The sequence below is a fragment of the Halichoeres trimaculatus genome, unplaced genomic scaffold, assembly GCF_033239565.1.
Source record: "Halichoeres trimaculatus isolate MK-OKI-2021-1 unplaced genomic scaffold, fHalTri1.1 fHalTri1_scaffold_13, whole genome shotgun sequence".
NCBI classification, from domain to species: domain Eukaryota; kingdom Metazoa; phylum Chordata; class Actinopteri; order Labriformes; family Labridae; genus Halichoeres; species Halichoeres trimaculatus.
The window spans coordinates 5,995,311-6,017,542 of NW_027437191.1; the positions used below are offsets into that span (position 1 = coordinate 5,995,311).

The 22,232-nt window shown below is 40.3% G+C and overlaps 1 protein-coding gene across 2 annotated transcripts in view; it reads left to right on the forward strand.

The window, feature by feature from the left end:
• Window positions 1-604: 604 nt before the first annotated feature.
• LOC141801818 (gamma-aminobutyric acid receptor subunit rho-1-like) overlaps window positions 605-22,232 on the forward strand; it is a 28,289-nt gene continuing 6,661 nt past the window's right edge. For both annotated transcript variants that reach the window (XM_074685108.1, XM_074685109.1), the window contains exons 1-5: window positions 605-720; window positions 14,219-14,269; window positions 17,885-17,991; window positions 20,997-21,064; window positions 21,143-21,366. In XM_074685108.1, the coding sequence (XP_074541209.1) occupies window positions 617-720; window positions 14,219-14,269; window positions 17,885-17,991; window positions 20,997-21,064; window positions 21,143-21,366 (554 nt within the window). In that variant the 5' untranslated portion in view covers window positions 605-616. The remainder of the gene's footprint in view (window positions 721-14,218; window positions 14,270-17,884; window positions 17,992-20,996; window positions 21,065-21,142; window positions 21,367-22,232) is intronic.

Genomic DNA, 22,232 nt, shown 5'->3' on the forward strand with positions numbered 1-22,232 from the left:
CTCACTCTGGATTAACACTCTGTTACATAACTCATCTTACATATTGGTAATTGGCACTGGGCTTTTCTAATAATTATATTATTGTGTGGGTCAGATAAAATGACATCACTGCAGAGTATTAAGCCGAGATCAGAGTAAGGTCAAATGGGACTGTTATCATCTGTGATCAGGAGTGTTCAGGTGAGCTGTGAGCTGTGATCACCTGACAGAGACCAGAGCCAAATGTTCTGCTCATCCCCTGTTTTTCACATCATGTCTGTGGGAGCGTGCATGGAGATCAGGTCCTGCACATCTGTCAGCTCCTACCTTTGCATGAGGAGCTGAAGGTCTCCTCTCCCACCAGGCGGAAAAACCGTGCTGTCCGTTCAGTCTGCATCGAGCGCACGGACAGCAAATCCGAGCCACCATCTGACGCGGAGGATTTGTAGGTTTAGGAGAAAATGCTTCGCCCCCTCCTCTGTGAGATTAAAAACCCTGACAGCCATGCAGCCTATAGATTCTCACTGTGTGTGCAGCGCGGAGCGGGGACCTCGGGATGTGTGAGCCATGCGGGGGAAGTGGTGGGAGTAACCTGCAGTTTTGAGGCTTTTGGAGAGGTGTGGGGACGCTGGGCACCATGCACACGGATGTGGTGCTGATCAACCTGCTGGTTTGGATAGTCCAGGTGTCCGGACAGCCGCGTTCAAGAGGTCAGATCCTGCAGCCGCTCAGACTCTTCAGGTCAGTTTAACGAGATAACAGGTGAACTTAGAAGGTGCTGTGCGCATTTAGGTGCAAAAATCAACACTTTCAATTATCTTAAGATGATTTCATACACTGAAGATGATGCAGGTCCTACTATTCAGGTTTTTCAGCGTGGTGCCTGTCTCCAAATTTGTTGGAGTGTAGCTTCTCCAAGAAATTAACTAAAAATTTTCAGATGATCTATAATCTACACGTAGGAAAATCCACAAAGGCTTAGCACATTAAACATTACTGTTACATTTATACTTAAAGTCAGCAAAGTACTTGTTACTGAGTTCTTTAGCAGGCTTTGAACGGACTTTCTCATTCAGTTTAAACTTTAAAAAAAAAAAAAAAACACTGTGTAACAATACTGTCATGTACACAAATGTAGCTACAGTTTAACAGTATGAATACTTAAAAAAAAATAAAATTAAAAAATAAATAAAAAAAATTAAAAAAGTAAATAAAATAACATCCAGGTTGTTAATTTACAGATGATTTCTGTAATTTTGAAGTTTTTTTAAACCTGAAAAAAAAAAAAAAAACAAACATTGAATTAGGAATGGTTCTCCATCCTTTAACTCTTTTAAAGTTTTGCTTGTCGTCTCCAGCACTACAAAATTAAAAAAATAAAAACTCAGAGACATGAGTTCAGATTAGTAATGGACTAAACTTCGCCTGCACAACATGCACAGCACTGCATCCGTACATGAATGAATGGTTAACAGACACTGATAAAAAGGAAACTGCTGTCTTTGACATCATTGACCATAGTATTTTAATTGCTAAATGAAAATGTTATGGCTTCTCACCTTCAGCTCTTACTTGGAAGAAGAGCTACCTTTCTGAATAGAACACAAGAAGTGTTTTTTGATGGTAGTTTCTCTGACTGCAGTTGAATATCTTGTGGTGTTCAACAAGAAAGTTACTTAAGGCCACTCTTATTTTTAGTTTTTATCACTGGTTTACCATCTGTTGTTAAAGACACAGGTGCAGTTCTATACGCTGATGATTCCACTTTGTTCACTGCATCACTAACATTAGTGGAGTTGCAAGAGAATCTGCATGCTGAGCTGTACTCTGTTACAGATCTGTTTCAACTGAATGAATCAGTTTTGAACGCTGAGAAAACCAAATGTGTTGTACTTGGTGGTAAAAATGTTTTTGCCAATGACACTGTCCTCAACTTGACCATAGACGACCAATCTGTGGAGCAGCTTCTCAGTGTTGAAACTGATAATTTACTGTGGTTGTCTGACTGAATCGATGATATTCTTCCAAGATAGGGATAAAAATCACTTTCTTAAGAAAATGTTCTGAATTTGTTCCACCTTTTGTTATGAAATATGTTGTGAGCCCACTTGTTCTGTCACACATAGTGGACTCTGTTCTTATGGAAAGAAACACATTCAAATTGTACAAAACAGAGAAGTCATGTTGGCTCTTCACTTTTCCTTTCACCCTAATGTGCTTAAGATGCATAAACCACTGTCTTCACTAACAGTGGAGGCTGAACTAGAGTCACATTTTCTTTCATTTGAGCTTAATATCATGAGGAGCAGTATTCTGGTTTTAGATGAAAAGTCACTTTAACAAATTCAATTTATTTACTTGACATTTTTGTCTCCTGTTGCATATTTGTGTTAATGAATGCTGAGTTGTTTTATCACCTTGATCCCATAAATAATGGATCCATGTCTCATTAAACAACATATTACCAGCTAGCCAGAAACACATGTGGAGCTGGGTTCATCTGTGGTGTGTGAGTGGTTAAAAAGAAGACAGACTTCAGTCGTAGACTTTCTACTTTAACTAGAGGATAAAAGATGATGCTTGTTTTCACAACATTCATTCATTGAGTAAAATGATTTCAGTGTGTCACATAAACAAGCTCCTGCTCAGTATCTCTGTGTCCTTAAGGAGCCAGGCCACCCCTGCTGTTATGTGAGCAAAAGCAGAAAATTAGAAAATCAGTTTATGGAACAGTTCATCATTTTGTGATAGCCCATCAGCATCAAGATGTGAATGTTACGTATGACTGAAAAAAAAAACAGCTGAGATTTATTCATCTGTAAGAAATCAGACAAATTGATTGTGTCTGTGTTTGTCTTTCCTGATCTCTGACTCTTCCTGTTTTTATGTGATCAGGGATAAAAAGCAAAGTGAGAGCAGAGGTCAGGTGGTCTGAAACATTGTGAAAATCTTTGTTACTTGGGTCCAGCTACTGGTTGAACTAGCAAGTTAGCATCAGTTAGCTTGTCTGGTGACAACAGGCTAGTGTGGCATTTGAAGGAAAACCTTTTGTCTCTTCTAAGATTCATATCTTAAGTGTTTGTGTGATCACTCTCATAAAGCCCAAAGCTGCCATGAAAACCTTTTAGTTTGTATGAAATATGGCGCCCCCTATGGACAAAGTGATAACTCTCAACTTGTTTAGTGCTTATGAAAGAAGAGTTTGCAGGCAAAAAGCTGCTGTTGGTCATGTCTACTGACACCAGCTCCTCACACTCCAAACAAACAACAACAACAAAAAAAAAAAAAAAAAAAAAAAAAACCATCAGCCATGTTGTTTTGAAATTCAAACAAATAATCTGCCTTAACTTTCCTTGATGAAAACAAAACAAAAAGTTGTGAAAAGTCAAAACTTTAAGGTAACTGTCTGTAATGGATTATTGCGTTTTGAGGCCGACTAAAAATCTTACATTTGCACAAACTATTAAATTTTGCTGGGATAAATAGTATTTCATATGTAATATAACGTAAAGCTTTTAGTTATCCATACTGAGAATTCCAAAAAGTAAACATTGTGCCTACTAGTTGTCTTTTGTTCAGAAAATATACTTTACACTTCTGGTCTTTTTCACCCATCCACACCCTGACACACTGATGACACAGACTGTTATTGTGGGGGACCATAAGTTTTCGCTAACACATTCATACTCACCCACACCATGCTGACCAACAGCAGGTGCAATTTGGGGTTTAGTGTCTTGCTCAGGGACATATTGTCATGTGTCTGCAGGAGCAGGATCCAAACCTCTGACTGCGATTGTGAGACTTTACCACTGAACCAGAGCTGCCCCACCAGTTCACCATCAATCAACCATCTTTGAAGCTAAAGTTTCAATACAACACTTAAACAGAAATATTCACGTTTTATGGTGATAAAATCTCCACATAACAGGAGAGATGGTGGCATGGGTTGGAAATTGGAAACGTTGATGAAGACCCCTGTAGATCTGAGTTGGAGACCCCACTCTCTGCTGAAGCCCTCAAAGAAATTAGTTACAGCCTAAAAACTGTTATTCAGAGTTTTACCAATTCAACCTATTAAATAGTACCAACTTTACACAACAAACTTCAAGCAGTTAGTTGAGATAATTACTTTAGCCGTGTTACCACCAAGCAGACCTGGTCGGTTCAGTAAGGTTTGGTACGGCTTGGTACAGTTAAGCCTGATTCCGTCTCCATTTCCACAGCAAACTTTGCCCTCTCGTGGTGGGTGGTGTGTAAGCCAGATGCAGAAAGCCGCAGCTGTTAAACAATAGCGTGACGCCGTAGCAGCCCAACACAGTTTACCCCGCTAATAAATCCAACGAAGAAGAAAAACGCGACACAGCAAACAAAGAGCACAGATGGAAGACATGCAGCATTTCGTCCTCTCTGTGATTGGCATGTAGCTCTTTGATACAAAGAGCAATCAAGCTTTGTTTCAGAGAAGTCTGTGTGCCACCAGGAGAAATGCAGCTGCTGTCTGACAATTCTTTTGACCAATCAATGGTCTGCGGTGTTGTAGCTCCACCTTCTGAGAGCGGATTGGTTCAGTCTGGCACCCATACAGAAGGGTCCCAAAAAAGTAGGCTGGCTCGTTATTTGGGGATCTGTACTGGATAAGTCAGTGGAAACGCCACAAAATGCGTGGCATACTGAGACAAACCAAACCGGTCTGCTTGGTGGAAACGTGGCTTTTGAAATAGGGATGGGTACCAAATTAGATACTTTCATAGGTACCGACCAAATTCTGCCAAATGAACCGGATACCGATTTGCGTAAAACCATGTCTAGGTACCTAAATACATCCTTGTGACTGTGAGGGAATGGAAGAGTAGGTGATTTTCCATGATGGACATGAACGCAGCATTGCGAGGTTATATATTGAAGAATAAATATGTTAAATTAAAAAAAAACAAACTGTATTTTATTATTAAACAAATTGATATTTTTACCACATAAACACAAAAAAGTACAGAAAATTGGTACCATTGAGTACCGATACCAGTTGCCAGGTACCGGGCATTGGTACTGTATCGTTTCACATGTGAAAGGTACTCATCCCTACTTCGAAATAGTTTGAAAAACAACAGAACTTTTTGTTTCCTCAGACAAAAATCTCTTTCAGGCCAACAAATTTAACTTTTCATTTTTACAGTGTATAAAGATAAATATTGTTGTGACTGGTGCTTTAGAAATAAAAGTAGATTGATTTCTTTTTTGTGTGTTTGTGCTTTTAAAGAATTCCAAAGTTTTGTTTTTAAAGAGAGTATTTCCTGCCTGCACCATAAAAGCTTTATGTAAGGTAACACACACACACACACACACACACACACACACACACACACACACACACACACACACACACACACACACACACACACACACACACACACACACACACACAACCAGTGAGGCTGTTATGAGTTTAGTGACAGAAAATCTTTACCTCACACTGCGCTGCAGTCCCGTGTGACACTGTGGGGTTAGACTTGTAGTGAGGGGGACATTTGTTTTTTTTTGTTTTTGTTGTTTGTTTCAGTGGGGTTGTTTGAGGTTCTCGTCAATAGTTTGTGTGTTAGCCGTCATCAGCCCTGCCCCTTCGATAGAGAGACCAGCTGAAGAGCCAGAATATTTGTGCTCTTTTGGGCTCAGATCTTTTTGCATTTTGTTATTTAATTACATTTCAGGCTCAGCACTTTTGTTAAATTACTCACCAGTTGTTACGTTTTGGGTTTTATTATAGAGTTTGCAGAGAGAAAGTGAACTTAATGAAAGTGATTAAAGAGGAGCATAGATCCCAAATTACCTGGAGGTGCAGATGAGTAAACTGTAACTGCGTGCACGACTGGATCAGAGCAAAGCTGAGCTGAGTTTGTTAGCTTAGCTTCTAAAGGGACCAGATTCAGGTCGAGCCCTATCCCTATCCGTCCAAAAGGAGAAACTGTTCATACTAAAGGCTGTTTACACCAATCTATACTTCAAATCTGGGATCATTGTTTGGATCAATTGTCTGTGTGTATGTAGACTATTTTTAGAGTTTTCCAGGATTTTTACTGGATTCAACTCAATAAAGTGACGTATTAATGAAAAGTTAAGTGGCACAGTTGTTTAAAACATGACAACATGCAAACTTTGTAAACTCAGCTTGTAGCGTAGTTTGATAGCAGGCGCCACATTCAGGCCCCATTTACACAACAATGTTTCATCCGAAAATGCTAAAACACAGTGAAAAAAAAAATCTGTGTTTACACGGAAACACTGAGGGACAGAAAACGCTTTAGTGAGCATGCCAGGCCTGTAGATGGCGGTATAACTGTCTTGTTCAGAAGCAGCTTTTGGGAGCTCTCCACCAAAGTAGATTTGAGCCAATCATCTGGTGTATTGGTGAATACTAAGAGCAGAAGTGGAGTAACAGATGCTCATTCTGTCAAAGACAGTCAGCAGATTCAGCAGCACAAGCACAACATGGTAGTCTGCAACGATCGTAACAACGGTACTGTTGTCCTGTTGTATGCACTTGCGTGAAGCAAAGTGTGATGTCGTGTTTCCACTGAAAACGCTGGTCTACTGTTTACACGGCAACGATGTCGGCAGAGTTTCAGAAAAATCCCACTCTGGAGGCCGTTTTCAAAAGTTTGCCGTTTCCAAACGCAAACAATACTTTTGCGTTTCATCCTAAAACCATTGTTGTGTAAATGGCCCCCAGCCTGGTGCTCTGAGACATGTCTGTAACATGTAGTGTTACTGAGAAACGTTGATGACCTCCTGTATAAGAGTAGTGAGACCAGTAGGCCTCCATCCTGACCCCTGTCTCCCGACTCGACCCGCTTACTGCAGGATGTGTAATCCAAGCTGTGTTTTTAGCTGACTGCAGCAAAAGGTGACACATGTGCCCGCTGAGAAAAATCACTTACTGTGATTACATAACCACTAATCTAACTGTGTTAATGTGCTCTCTGAATTATTGCTATTGTTGTGGCTTTAGGGGAGGTCAGCCAGCCAGAAAGAAGGCCACATATTAAATGCTGTTTCACACAGATGTGGCACAAGTTGTTGCTCTTCTGCTGCTAAAGGTTCAGTCTTTAGACTCAGATTTACTCACATGACTCACGAAGGAAACTTCTTGCTCGGTTAAAAAAAACATTCAGAGGCCTTAGCAGGTGTTGATTTGAGTCATGACAGATTTCTCTGCCCTTGGAAAATCTGGTGAGTTCTAAGAAATGATTTTCAAACTATGCCGGCAGCTGACGCAATTTGGGTCAAACAATCATCTGAATCTTTTTATATGGATGAATTAAAATGAGAGGAGCTGCTGGTCCGATACCTCAGGGAAACCATCCGGCTGTTTCTGAACAGATAAATCCAGCAGAGCAAACACAGTCCTCATGTTCATCCGCTTGTTGTCTTTGGCTTGATGGTGTCAAGCTAATGTTTTATTTTGGTTAAGCTAAAGCGACAAAAATAGTTCAAGAATTGTCGTGCAAAAAGAAAACAATCCCTTATAAATAAAATGCTAAGTACAATCTAAACACCCCAAAACTTGGGACACTGTAAAAAAATTATGATAATAATTTTTGCAAATCTCATAAACTCATATTTTATCCCCAGTAGAGCAGAAAAAACATATCAGATATTCAAACTCCAGAATTACAACAATATAAGGAAAAAACTTGAAGAAGTAGCTATACATGATTTACAGCTAACAAAAAAAGTCTCAATATTTCTCACTCTTGTGTTTCAGAAAACTCATATTTCAGCCTCTGTCTAAAACACTTGGTTTTAGCTGCTGTCTCTTTAAGGCTGTGTTCGGCTTTCTGTAAGACTGTGATGAACAATGACAAGTGAAATCAGCAGGAGAAAACACGTGTAGCTTCTATACTTTCTAACATGCCACACAGGCTGCACGGTGGCGCAACAGTTAGTGCCTCACAGCAAGAAGGTCACCGGTTTGATTCCCAGCTTGGCCGGTGGGCCATTCTGTGTGGAGTTTGTATGTTCACCCCGTGCATGCGTGGGTTCTCTCAGGGTCCTGCGGCTTCTTCCCACAGTCCAAAAACATGCTCACCTGGGGCCTGTACCACGAAGCTGGATTATCTCTTAGAGAGATAACTTCCTGGATAAGTTTCGGGTTTTCCGTACTACGAATGTGGATCTCTTTTTTTCCAGACACGTTGCCCCGGTAACTGATACTGAACGGCAAACCTGGTCTGGAGTAGGTTAAGTTCCAGGATAAGAGCTCACGGGGTGTGACAGACCGCCCGCTGACCAATCGGTTCTCTCGGGCGGGCATGAAAGACCGCTCAGTCACCAATTTGCTCAGCCGGAGTGAAGTCCTCTGGCGCGGGACCGCCCCCTGTCTTTTTGGCCCAACATTTTTTCTCTTCTGGGCTGTGAACAAACAATATCTTACTGATCATCATAACTGAGACATTGTCAGGGAAAAGTAGAAATGTGTGCAAATGGAATCTTTCATGAAATGAAATGAAATGAAAAATACTTTATTTATCCCAAAGAGAAATTCAGGAAATTCATACTGACCACTTTGAAGGATGCTTTTATATTTATTTTTTATTTGCTCCCTCGTCCTTTTTTCCCCACTGCTATGCATCTGCAATACAAACTGCCTATAATGAGCCTTTTCCTTCGGATTTAAAGGAAAGTGGACTCTTTCTAATTATGAGGTCGGATATGATGCTGATCACACACACTGACTGACAACATGAATGAATAAGGACCTAACTGCCCGTGTCATCACATGATGAGATAGGTCTATTAATATCAGCATTTTGGAAATTTATGCATTCACAGAGTCGGCCATTTTTTGCAGCAATCCCTCCGGCTTCTCGGGGCCGCAGTCGTGTTGCTCCTGGCCTGGATAATACTGCAGTACTCCTCGTATTTTTACAGGATTATTTGCTGCTCCTCCGCCGTAAAGTAGGCTGCTCTCTTCTCCATTGTGGAAAATGCTCTGGGGCCGCTAACCACGCCCATTTGATGTGTGCGCGCACAGATCCCAGCTGGATTCACTTGTCGAGTTGATAACGAGCTTCGTAGTACAGCAGATCTGGATAACGGAGATCCAGTGAAGTTCAGCGAGTTGTCGCAGAGTAATCCTGGATGACTTAATCCAGCTTCGTAGTACAGGCCTCAGCTTAATGGAACACTCGAAAGGTGTGAGTGTGTGAATAAATGGTTATCTGTCAATGTGTCAGCCCTGTGATTGGCTGGTTACCAGTCCAGGGTGTACCCCACCTCTGGCCCAATGACAGCTGGGATAGGCTCCAGCCACCCGCGACCCTGAACAGGATAAGTAGTTCGGAAAATGAATGAATTCCCAGGCTGCAGGGGGCAGTGTATCAAGGGTTAGGTACCTTTCACATTTGAAACAATATGATACCAGTACCTGGCAAATGGTATCAGTATTCAACGGTACCAATTTGTGGTACTTTTGTGTATATGTTTTAACAAATGTTAATTTGTTTGACAATACAATCTTAAAGTTTTTCAGTTTAATATATTTATTTCTTAATATATTAACTTGAAATGCTGTGTTCATGTCCAGTATGTAAAATTGCCTACTCTTCCATCCCCTCACAGTCATAAGGAGGCGTGTAGGTACCTAAACACCTTTTGATTTTACGTACTCAGTAGTAGTACTTGGTCAGTACCTATAAAAGTACCTAATTGGGTACCCACCCCTGGGTGTATCACAAACTGATGTCTACCACTGTACTAAATTAGAGTAGAAGAAGTTGTTTATAGTATTTAAAACATTTTTTTCACCGATTCCTCTTCTCTGCTGAGTTGGCTGAAAATCTCACGCCAGGAATTGTTTATCACACAGTTTTCTTGGTGATCTCTGAGTGATGAATCATGTAGATACCAGGCTTTTATAAACTTTGGACACTAGGAGCTCCAATTTGTTCACATGGAGACGTGCAGAAGTTAGAATTTTTTTGCAGGTAAAGCAGAAATTTTCCACACGAAGAGGACTGTGCAAGGGAGTTAGGCTGCTACAATGACGTCATCCACCAGCATGAAGTCGCGCAAACCTCGCAGACAGCATAAAAAAAGACTTCCCGCTCCACAAACCCCTTCCCTCTGACTGGCTAGCCCTCTGAAGACCTGTCAGGGACAGAGTTATGGGCAGACCTTGGTGTTTGAGGTCTACCCCTCCAGAGTGTCATGAACCAGTTAGGAGATCCTTACATGACCTCATGATTCCAGCAAGTCTCATGAAGGAAGGGATTTCTACAACACATGAAATGTAGAGATGTGAAAATCTGCACAGGTTTTGTCTTAACATCCAGCACTGCTACGTCAATCTTTGTTTCAGACATGTGAAAGCAGAATGGCCCCTCTTTAAGAGCATGTTTGTGTTTCCACATGGAGAGTAGGATGGTTTGTGGAGCAGACTCTGAGCAGAAGTGAGGATAGATGATTTTCAGCTGCAGGCCCTCCTGAGTGGATTCACTCCTCAGTGTCCTCCAGTCAACTCCATTTGAGGGTCAGAGGTCACAGAGATAACCAGCCGGTGCTCTGAGCTCTCATCAGCTCTCCGACCTCGTGGTAATGCTTTTCTTAATCATTGCTCCGCTTTAAAGCCTCCAAGCTGTTAGTTAAGGTAAAAGCACAGTCACTTTATCTGAGAGCACAGTGATCTAACCCACAGTTCACATGAGGTTAACCTTCACAGTGACATCTGTCCAACACTCAGAGTCAGGGCCTGTTTCCACCAAGCACTTCAGTTAGTGTCTATACGGCATGCATTTCATCCAGGCAAAGGTCTCCAAATAACTGAACTGTACCGTCCCACTTTTTGGGACTCTTCCATTGGGATGTCAGACTAAACTGATCCAATACAACACTGCAGTCTGTTGATTGGTCAAAAGAATCGTCACTTCCTGTGTGACAACGGCTGCTGTATTTCTCCATATGGCACACAGTCTTCTCTGAAACAAAGCTCGATTGTTCTTTGTAACAAAGAGCCACATGCCAATCACAAAGAAGACAAAATGCTGGATGTCTACTATCGTTGCTCTTTCTTTCTGTGTTGCTTTTTGTTTGCCTTGGCTATGTTTATACATTAAAAAGGACAGTGTATATGCATGAACATTTATGGCAGATATGGCTTTAAGACAAATTTTCATCTTTTTCTTGTCAGGTCATAGCAGAGTTCATGACAATAAAAAGAGATATGTAGCCACAGATACAATATTAACATCAGGTCCTCAGAAAACCTCTGTCATGTGACTGAACACCCTCCGACTAAACTGCCTTGAGCTAAACCCCAGAGAGAAAACTTTACAAGCTTGTTTATATCTGTTTATCAGGGAAAAATAGATATCACATTGTGTTTGGGTCATCAGAAGACTTTTACAAACTTTTTGAAGAGCAGGGTTGAAAAGAAAAAAAAATAAAGACAGGACACGTTTTTGCCACCCCAGAGGTCAGTCTGTCATAGTTAAAATGGCAGTTTGGTGTGTTTTCACAACCAGGAGGGCACCTTATATGTTTTTCAACAAGTGGGCCAGGAGGAAGGGCAACCAACCCCCTGACCCCCCTCTGTGCACACCACTGGCTGGAGCAGAATAGTGAAACCCTGAGGTATAAAATTAATCAAGTCTCTAGACACAGGTATGTTGGTGTAGTTTATTTTAACTTTGACCTTTACTTTTACAATTTTTGAAAGCTAAACGGATCGTGTACATATCTTGGCTTCAGGCCACTTACACACACAAACCTATTACAGCCTCCATTGGTTAGAATTTCAAAATAAAAGATCCTATGCAGGTTTTTCCCTTTACTTTGAGACTTTTAGGTCTGATTTAAAAAAATGGTATTAACACCACGTAAAGAGTCAATAAGGTATCAAAAGGACAAAGATTGTACTCTTATTGAGACTTCATACCTTATCTACTGACAGTCTTTATGCGGATGCTGATTTCCTTTTCCAGCAGGACTTGACACCTGCCCACAGCGCCAAAACTACCAAACTGTTTGATGCTCTTACAGGGATATTAATCAGATAGATATTAAAGGAATAATAGAATTTGATTATATGAGATCTGTTTAGAAACAAGGAGTTTGATTTTTTTTTTTTAATTTGTGATACTAGCTCATTAACTCTGAGCTATATTTAATAATAACCTGTACAGTATCCTTGAGTGTTTTGAAAGGCTCTTTTAAATAAAATGTTTTATTATTATTATAATAATAATAATAATAATAATAATAATAATAATAATAATAATAATAATAATAATAATAATAATTATTATTATTATTATTATTATTATTATTATTATTTTTATTATTATTATTATTGTTATTATTATTATTGTTATTATTATTATTATTATTATTATTATTATTGTTATTGTTATTATTATTATTATTATTATTATTATTATTATTATTATTATTATTATTATTATTTTCAAATTTTTAAACCAAAGCCTTACAAAATATTCAGTTTTTACTTTCCAAGTATATAAAAGTTCTCTTTTTTTAAACTGAATCATAGGAAAATTAACTTATTAATGTTTTTGAGATGTGTTGAACCTTAAGAAGCTATATCCACAATTTATTTGTTTTGAACCCTCAACAGTCATACCTAGTTTATCAGATCCTGCTTAACCTGAACGTAAAACGTTGCTGGGAACAGTTATCCTAGAGAGGAACAAACTCTGCTGCCTGTCCTTCAGAAACTCGACGTGTTATCTTCAGAAACCTCATGCAGAGTTTCTCATGCAGAGCTCAGTCTGAGCGGAGGCTTTATGAACAGTTTTTCTCAGTGCACGCTTTTCATTATGCAATAACACAATACACTTTTATTATATGTTATCTAATCTGGTGTGGGCATCTGCAGAGAGATTATCTTGTTTCCTGAAGCTGATTTAAAGCACACTCTCCTGTTCTGTTTCCATTGCTTATCCCACATGAGGTGTTCAGGACAGACTCCTACCTGAGCTTCATTTTCTCCCTAACGCTGAGGGAGCATGTTCTAAAGTCTGTTACATAATGATGGAATAAAACGATACATCATTTCACAGAAATAAAAAACTCTGAGTCTTTGGTTGTTTTTCTCTGTTACATGCCCGAACTCAGCACAGAAAACCTCTGTCTGGTTATATTTGTCCTTTTCTTTTGTTTTCCTTTACTTAACCTAAATAAATGACTTCTGCTTTATTTTCTTCTTCTTTTTTAATTTAAACTTGTATTTTTAGACCTGAGACAAGTGTAGTTGATATATAGTCACTGTGAAAAAACAAAGGCTCTTATATCTTTACTCCCCTTTCAGTTGGTGTCTGTTTCAGTTTTATTTCATTTCTTCCTGTTCTTTTTTGACTGAAAATGGGATGGATTTACACTCCTATGATACACGCCCAAAATAAAATACTACCAATATGAATTCTTTAATGCAAAACTACAAAAATATTCCTTCTTTGTCTTCTTCTTTTTCACCAACAACAACCACTGTCCTCTTCTTCTTCTGCAAAAATATCTTCTCTTCTTTTCTGCCTTTCAGGACCAGCGGTCAGGCTCATATAGAAGACCAGTTTCATTCTTTCTGTCCCCAAAAATCTGCTGTATAAGCCATTTGTAATGTCTGCCTCAGTAAACAGGACCTGCAGTGATGTAAAAAGCTTTTTTCTAACTTAATAAAACAAAACCAAAAGTTTTATGGGGATCATTGTTCACTTATTTTAAGCTACCTCGCTATCATATAGAGACATTAGATCTTATTTCCACCGTTTCTGTTTGGCCAAACACTGCCAACTTCTCACACTGCACCTTTTAAATATTAATTAAAAGTAGGAATGCCTGTGTTTGTAACAGGACAAAATGAGGCGGTACAAGGCTTCTCGTAAAAAAAACTAAATGCAAAAGGGTGAACCAAATCACAAACCATTCAGATTTGCCAGTTTAGACTGAAATATGAGGTTAAGAATAACATTGAATAAGGAGCCGTTTGGGAGCCTAAAGAGCTGGCTCTTCTTGGGGAGTTGAGCCAAAAGACCCAGCTCTCTAAAAAGAGCTGAACTTCCCATCACTACTCAATCTACTGTGGTTAATGAAGTTTTTTTTTTTTGTCTGTGCTCAATAAAAACAGAGATTAAAAGCATTTTTGGCTCTTCAGAGGAACAAACTGAGACACTTTGATTTGAACATTGTTTAATACTTCTGTAAATTAATCAGGTTTTCTTCTTCCCAGGTCAAAAAGAGAGATGGCTCAGATGGAGGGGTCCAGCCACAGACCTGGCAGGTAGGATGTTTGTTTTTTTCTGCGTAATTAGAGCCATGACTGAGGCTAGACAGCAGAATCTTCTGAGGGGGATTAAGGCAGCTCCACTGGATTTAGAGGCACGGTCAACAATTTAATCACACTATTGTTTGCAGCTGCTTCAGTATAGTTTACTAAGCTGGATATAATCCATCCTTATCCTCCAGAGTTAGGAAGGTCATAAGAGTATCCCTTCAGCCAATAGGATGACAGCCAGTACACGTACAAATGTAAAAATATGATGATCAGAGCAGGAACTTTGAGCCTTTACTCACAGATATCTCACACTGAGGCTGTACTCACCACAGTGTAGATTTAACTCCAACACATCTGAGAAGTTAAAAAGTAAAACTTTAACAAGATATCAGGAGAGTCAGGGAGAACAGAAAAAAACAGGAGGGTGATGTTTAGTGTAACTCAGTAATAAAGACCATGAATAAATTCTACACACAGCATCCCATAGTCACCACAAAATGAACAATGAAAATAATACTTTTTAATTGTGTTTTTTTTTTTTTTTTTTTTTTTTTAATTTGTCGGAAAATTAAAAACTCAGACATCATACATACTTAAGTGTTTAGCCTCAAGTTTTCTGAATGCCACAAGCTTGGCTCACCTCTCTTTGGGCAGATTGGTCCATTCCTCTTTACAGCACCTCTCAGCTCCATCAGATTTTTTAAGTATAGAGATGGGGAGTTAAGTTGAAAAATAATTGCTGTGTATAAAAGTAGACAGCCATTTTCAAATCTTTCTTTTCATCCAAGATGTCTCTGTACATTTCTGCATTCATCATTCATCTTTCCCTCAATCCTGACTGGTCTCCCAGTTCCTGCTGAAAAACATCCCCACAGCATGAAGCTGACACCACCATGCTTCATCGTAGGGATGGTATGGTCCAGGTGATGAGCGGTGCCCGGTTTCCTCCAAACTAAACCAAAGAGTTAAATCTTCGTCTCCAACTCCAGCACACCTGATTCAAATAATCAGCTCGTCATCAAGCTCTGATAACGAGCCGTTCATTTGAATCAAGTGTGCTAGAGTGGGGTAACATCCAAAACATGCAGGGCAGGGGGTCCTCCAGGACCAGGGTTTGGTAACACTGGTTTAACCCTTAAGTGGGAGCTTGTTTGGCACTAATTGATGATTTGTAAGCTACACTTCTCAAAAAAAGGAAGGGAACACTAAAATAAGACATCCTAGATCTGAATGAATGAAATATTCTTTTAAATACTTTGTTCTTTACATAGTTGAATGTGCTGACAACAAAATCACACAAAAATTATCAAATGAAATCAAATTTTTTAACCCATGGAGGTCTGGATTTGGAGTCACACTAAAAGTTAAAGTGGAAGAAACACACTATAGGCTGATCCAACTTTGATGTTACGTCCTTAAAACAAGTCAAAATGAGGCTCAGTTGTGTTTGTGGCCTCCACGTGCCTGTATGACCTCCCTACAATGCCTGGGCATGCTCCTGATGAGGTGGTGGATGGTCTCCTCAGGGATGTCCAGACCTGGACTAAAGCATCCACCAACTCCTTGACAGTGTGTGGCGCATCGTGGTGTTGGTGGATGGAGAGAGACATGATGTCCCAGACGTGCTCAGTTGGATTCAGGTCTGGGGATCAGTCCATACCATCACTGCCTTCTTCTTACAGGAATTGCTGACACACTCCAGCCACATGAACTCTAGCATTGTCTTACATTAGGAGGAACCCAGAACCAACCACACCAGCATATGGTCTCACGAGGGGTCTGAGGATCTCATCTGATACCTAATGGCAGTCAGGCTTCCTGTGGAGAGCACATGGAGGGTTGTGCACCCCCCCAAAGATGCCACCCCACACCATTACTGACCCACTGTCAAAGCGGTCATGCTGGAGGATGTTGCAGGCAGCAGAACGTTCTCCACGGTCTCTCCAGACTGTCACGTCTATCACATGTGCTCAGTGTGAACCTGCTTTCATCTGAGAAGAGCACAGGGCGCCAGTGGTGAATTTGCCGATCTTGGTGGTCTCTGGCAAATGCCAAACATCCTGCACGGTGCTGGGCTGTAAGTACAACCTCAACCTGTGGACGTCGAGCCCTCATACCACCCTCATGGAGTCTGTTTCTGACCCTTTGAGCAGACACATGCACATTTGTGGCCTGCTGGAGCTCATTTTGCAGGGCTCTGTCAGTGCTCCTCCTGTTCCTCCTTGCACAAAGGAAGAGGAAGTGGTCCTGCTGCTGGGTCGTTGCTCTCCTACGGCCTCCTCTACGTCTCCTGATGTACTGGCCTGTCTCCTGGTAGCGCCTCCATGCTCTGGACACTACGCTGACAGACACAGCAAACCCTCTTGCCACAGCTGGTATTGATGTGCCATCCTGGATGAGCTGCTCTACCTGAGCCATTTGTGTGGGTTGTAGTCTCCGTGTCATGCTATGAGACAGCTCTTCATTCAAAAGGGAGTGGTCTGTGGTCACCACCTGCAGATCCACTCCTTTATTGGGGGTGTCTCGCTAATTGCCAATAATTTCCACCTGTTGTCTTTTCCATTTGCACAACACGTGAAACTGATTGTCAATCAGCGTTTCTTCCTGAGTGGACAGTTTGAGTTCACAGAAGTGTGACTGACTTGGAGTTACACGGTGTTGTTTACGTGTTCCCTTTATTTTTTTGAGCAGTGTATCTTGAGAACATCTCCCCAAAGTCAACCAAACTTTGTAGGAGTTGGGATGAGGTTAAGAGACAGGTTTTAAGCTTCTTAACAGACAGATACAAGATGCACAACTGTCAGTCAGCCATGCCTTTGTATGGAAAAAAAACTGTTGTTAAACTCAAGTTCAGTAACATTGAAAATGAAGGAATATAAGGAAGACTGGAAAAGCACTCAGAGAGCGCAGACCTCCTCCAAGCATATTGTGATTGTCACCAACACTTTAGTCCTACTTTAATGTTATACTCCCTTTCAGCAGACTGTCTGCTACAATTTGGTGTTAGTTGCCGGTTTGTACAATAATTTGTTACCTGATAGTGTTTAAAATTATGATGACCCAGTACATATTTCAAATTCTGGATCTTAGTACTAGAATATTGTCAGGATCTGAATCGTACTTTTGCTTTTAATTTTCTTCCTCAATTATTCCACTAAACAACATCCACAGAACGACACTGTTTGGACGTGTTTTCCCTCCAACCACTGTAACTGTTGACTCAGCAGTGTGTTGTAACACGTTTCATTTGGTGTCCTGTGTTAAAAGCATCCTGTCTGCTAACAGAAATCATTTAATGGTCTAAAACCACTTTGATGATGATGCAATGAACTTTCCAAAAACCTTTCCTATTGATCGTGTCACTCTGATCAACAGTTTTGGACAGGAAGTGGAGGCATGCTGTGTTATGTGATAAGTTCTTGATACGTAATATGGATATGTAATATTCTCATACATCTAACAGACAATGTCCATACCCATAAAATTTAATGTAACGCAACGTCTGGTCAGAGTTTCGACATTACATTGGCAGGATCGTGCAACTGTCTTAGGGAGGCTGAGTTTGATGGGATGGTCCAGAAATGAGCTCCCAGCTGATTATTTCCCCAAACTGTCTTCCAGCCACATGTTGAAGAGGAGTCCAGACATCACCAAAGCCTGGGCTACAAAGTCTGAGCAGCTGCTGAGGATAGATGACCACGACTTCACCATGAGACCAGGGTTTGGAGGTGAGGAGCTTCTTCTGTCTGCAGACTGTGATCTCCACTCAGAGATACTTCAGCTTTAAATCAACATCCAGACCAGTCATTAGGCACATCTGTCTGCACTTCACCTCATCTACCCTCTCCATCCGATGTATACGCTCCCCTGAACGTGGGTGGTGGGTGGGATGACATAACAGAGTGGGATTAAGTCTGATCCACGCTGCTGTGATTAATTACGAGCTAGCAGTCTGTAGCTTTAGGTTTCACTAACGTCCATCTAAATCTGCCACATTAGCAGCGCCCAGAGCCTGAATCTGTGTTTTTTAAGCATTTACACTTTCTTTCCCTGATGAAGAGAGAAAATGAACCAACCAACAGATCCAAAGTGAGACAAGCTGTTGGTTTACTTGGTTACAGCACAAGTGTTCCCATGTTTTAAACATGGATTAACGCTGGAAGTTCAAAAGTTTAACATAAGATCTTCACAAGACTTGGTGTAATGATGAGGTCATCATAAGGGTCTCCTAACTGGGTTATGACATGTTGGAGGAACAGGCCTCAAACACCAAGGTCTGCACATAGCAGACCAATCAGAGAGAAGAGTGCAGCCTTAAAGAGACAGCATCTAAAATAAAGTGTTTCAAACTGAGGCTGACCAAATACAGTGGTGCCTTGACTAAACTGAAAAAAGAAAACAGTTGGACCAACTTAAATTATTGCTTCAATTGGTCACACCTAAATAAATTAAGTTCTTTGAAATTAAGTTAATAAGTTCAGTCATCACAATTGATTAAGTCAAATGAACTTAAAAAATTGATTCTTCTCAAATCAACATTTTGCATCAGTCCAACTTAAGGTTTTCAGTTGTTTCAACTCAATAAGTTGCAAAACCTTAAAGTAAAATCTGATGAGCTGTTTTTATACTTAATTGCACTGTAAAAATGTGACAAGTTGAGATACTTAAAAGAATCAAGGAAAACAATTGCACTAAATTGTTAGTAAATATAACTAATAGTCTCAAGTTGAGTTTACTTTATGTCTACTTGTAAAGTTTACTTTACAGCCTTTGGAATTGACTCATTTCAAACCATGAGTGAGGAGGGAATGCAGTTGTATTAGACCCCGCTGTACATTGAGATGTAAAACTGCCAAAGGCACAGGCTTTCTGTGCTCCACATGGCATGGACATTTTCCCCACGGGCATTTTCCCCATTGAAATGAACTGTAATTCCATTAATCGGTCACCCCCCTAAACACACCTCATTTTTTGTTAAATGTTTTTAAATAATGAAAATTGACTAATAAACAATGAATTTTGTATAAAAACACAATACAATAGAACATGCTTTGATTAACTGGTTTTATTCAGTATAATGTTCAGCATTTGCCTTGAAGACCAGACGACATCAAGATGCTGACAGAGGTGGAGGAGAAAGTCTAAAGTGAATAACTGGATCTTATTGGCTGATTTTGGTCCTTTTCTCCTCTCCTCTGTTTCATCCTCCTTTTCAGAATGTTTCCAAAATGAATTCTGCAAGTAGCATTATACAGCTCTGTTTCACACCTAGAAGCAACTTTTTCCAGGTGTTTCTTCTGAATAAAGTCTGAAAGTTTTATTCACTGAGGCGCGTTCACTTAAGTGTTCACCACACCAGCAGTGTGGTATCCAAAGCTGGCTTGTAACTTGAATTTTAGCTCTCAACTCAAGATAAAAAAAAATCCCCCTGGAAGTGGCTCATATCTCATAAAACGTGTTAGCTGGGACACTTGTTAATCAAGGTACCACAGTACAGCATGCTAGCCTTGTGTGATTGAACCGCCAACATGGAGTTCAGACAAACAGACTCATAAGACTTACCAATACTAAACAAAAAATAAATAAATAAATAGATCAAAAGAAAACTAGCTGGTGCAAACCTTCCTCCTTTCCCGTAATGTCTGTAATATCATATCACAAATAAGTTCTGAAAAAACTAGAATTTTTCAGACGCCCACTGCGAGCTGTCGTGCGTGGTTAAATACTGTAGTCTTCAGCCAAAACAGGAGATTTCACAGTAATAGTTTGTTCCTGCTGTTGGTTCTAACCTTGTGAAAACGGCCACCTATCCCTCTTCAGGTCGAAGGTCTGTGAGGCAAGTGACAGAGTTCAGCTTAGAGGCAGATTCACAGGAGAATACTAACACAGGAGGATGGAAGGAAAGAGGTGTAAAACATAGATAGTTTCCCAGCCAGAGACATGACAGCTATAATAACACATTTTTTAACTGTGACATGAATAAATGCTAACATTAGCTGTTTTTATAAGAAATGTTTGGGTCTAAAAATGTTGTTTGCTGGTCAAAAAAAGTCTGAATATGAAAATCAATCTTGATAACATCAAGATCTGAACCTGCCATAAAACATCCTGACATAGTTTTCTCATATCGCCCCCAATGGAGAACATGTTCCTGGTCAGAAGCAGAATTTGTTAACGTTTATAAAGCACATAACACTGCAGAAAACTGACCACTGATCACCTTGTATAAAGAGACACCTGAGGGACAGGTGAGCTTTGATTTCATCAGTCTGTGATGATGGAACAAGGATGTTTGAGCAGACTGAGACTGATTTTTACAGAAATCACTAAGTGAAATAGTTCACATAGAGCATTCATATGTCACTTTCAGGGTTACTAAACATCAACGCCCCACTGCTCTTATGGGGATTGAGATTAAAGAAAGCAGATTTAACTGTTCAAAAAACATTAAAAAGAGTCACAACCTCCAAACAAACAGATAATTCAGAAAGTTTCTACACCTTGACACTGAACATATGTGGTTGTGCTGTGAGATAAGGCTCGTGAAATAAGAGTTTAAAGAAAATCCTCCAGATTTGGAGCAAACTTACATAAACGATTGCAGAAGTCACAGCAGTGTGTTGAATATTGATTTAAAGAATACATCTATAGTAGTTTTCATTGTTGCATTCACTTGTTGGATTCTCCGGCCTCTAAGTTGCTCTTGAATGGTTTTCTCTCGCCTGTTTTCCAGGACCTGCAGTCCCAGTGGGTGTGGATGTTCAGGTTGAAAGTTTAGACGCTATCTCAGAAGTCGACATGGTAGGTGTCCACCGTACTGTGTATAATTCATGTGTGTTTTCAGCACTAAAACAGGTGTGTGTTTTTATCACCTTGAAGGACTTTACTATGACCTTGTACCTGAGGCACTACTGGAAAGACGAGCGCCTGTCCTTCAGGAGCAACAAGAACCAGAGCATGACCTTTGATGGCCGCCTGGTGAAGAAGATCTGGGTACCTGATATGTTCTTCGTCCATTCCAAGAAGTCCTTCACCCATGACACCACCACAGACAACGTCATGCTGCGGGTTTATCCTGACGGCAAAGTGCTCTACAGCCTCAGGTGAGTCTGAAGATTCAGATCATTCAGAACTAGGATGGTAACTGCACTCAGAAGACCTCTGTCCTTGCAATAACCACAGTTATACTTTGGGCACATGGAGAGCCATGAAGTAACTGAAACATAGACGCCTTCTCTGGTGGGGTTTGTTCCTTTAACATCCGGAAACCTCAGGCAGAACCAGACTCTGCTCAGACATCTACTAAGACTGTGTTGGGGTTAGAGAGGGATGGACAGTGATGGTGACACTAGTGAGATTGTTCCAGTTTTTCTCAGTTGCTTTGGTTCATTTCCCAGACCAAAATTGAAATTCTCAAAACTACTTGTTCAATCTTCACATCATTGTGTCACTTGTGCACATCTGAAAAACAGTTTCTCATTTCTTTGAACAAGTTGGAAATGCTTTGGGACATCTGTGCGAATGATTCTGTACAATTATCTGCTGTTTCCTACATTGTCAACTGCTTATGACATGTTGATCAAAATGGATTATCATGGGTCTCTGTTGAATAGACTCACCCCTCACAACATTTAGTCATTAGTTTATCTCATAAGTCTTTACATGTAAAAAAGGTTGAACAGTTTATCATAATATGTCAAACATCTTTCTGCAAAATCCCATAATTCCACTTTTTTTCTAAATCTGCCTGGATGGGTTAACTGCTCCCTGGTCAATCGTGACTTTCGCTGACAAATGGAAATGTCTGAATCATCAGATCAACCAATGATCAACCAGTGTATGGAGCATTTGGGGCGTTTGGGGCGTCAAACACTTCTACGCTCAAGTTGAAAATATTTAACTTTTTACGCAAATTTGCGACGCTGTGTCACAGCAGCCAATCAGTGAACCCCCCCCCCCCCCAAAGTCA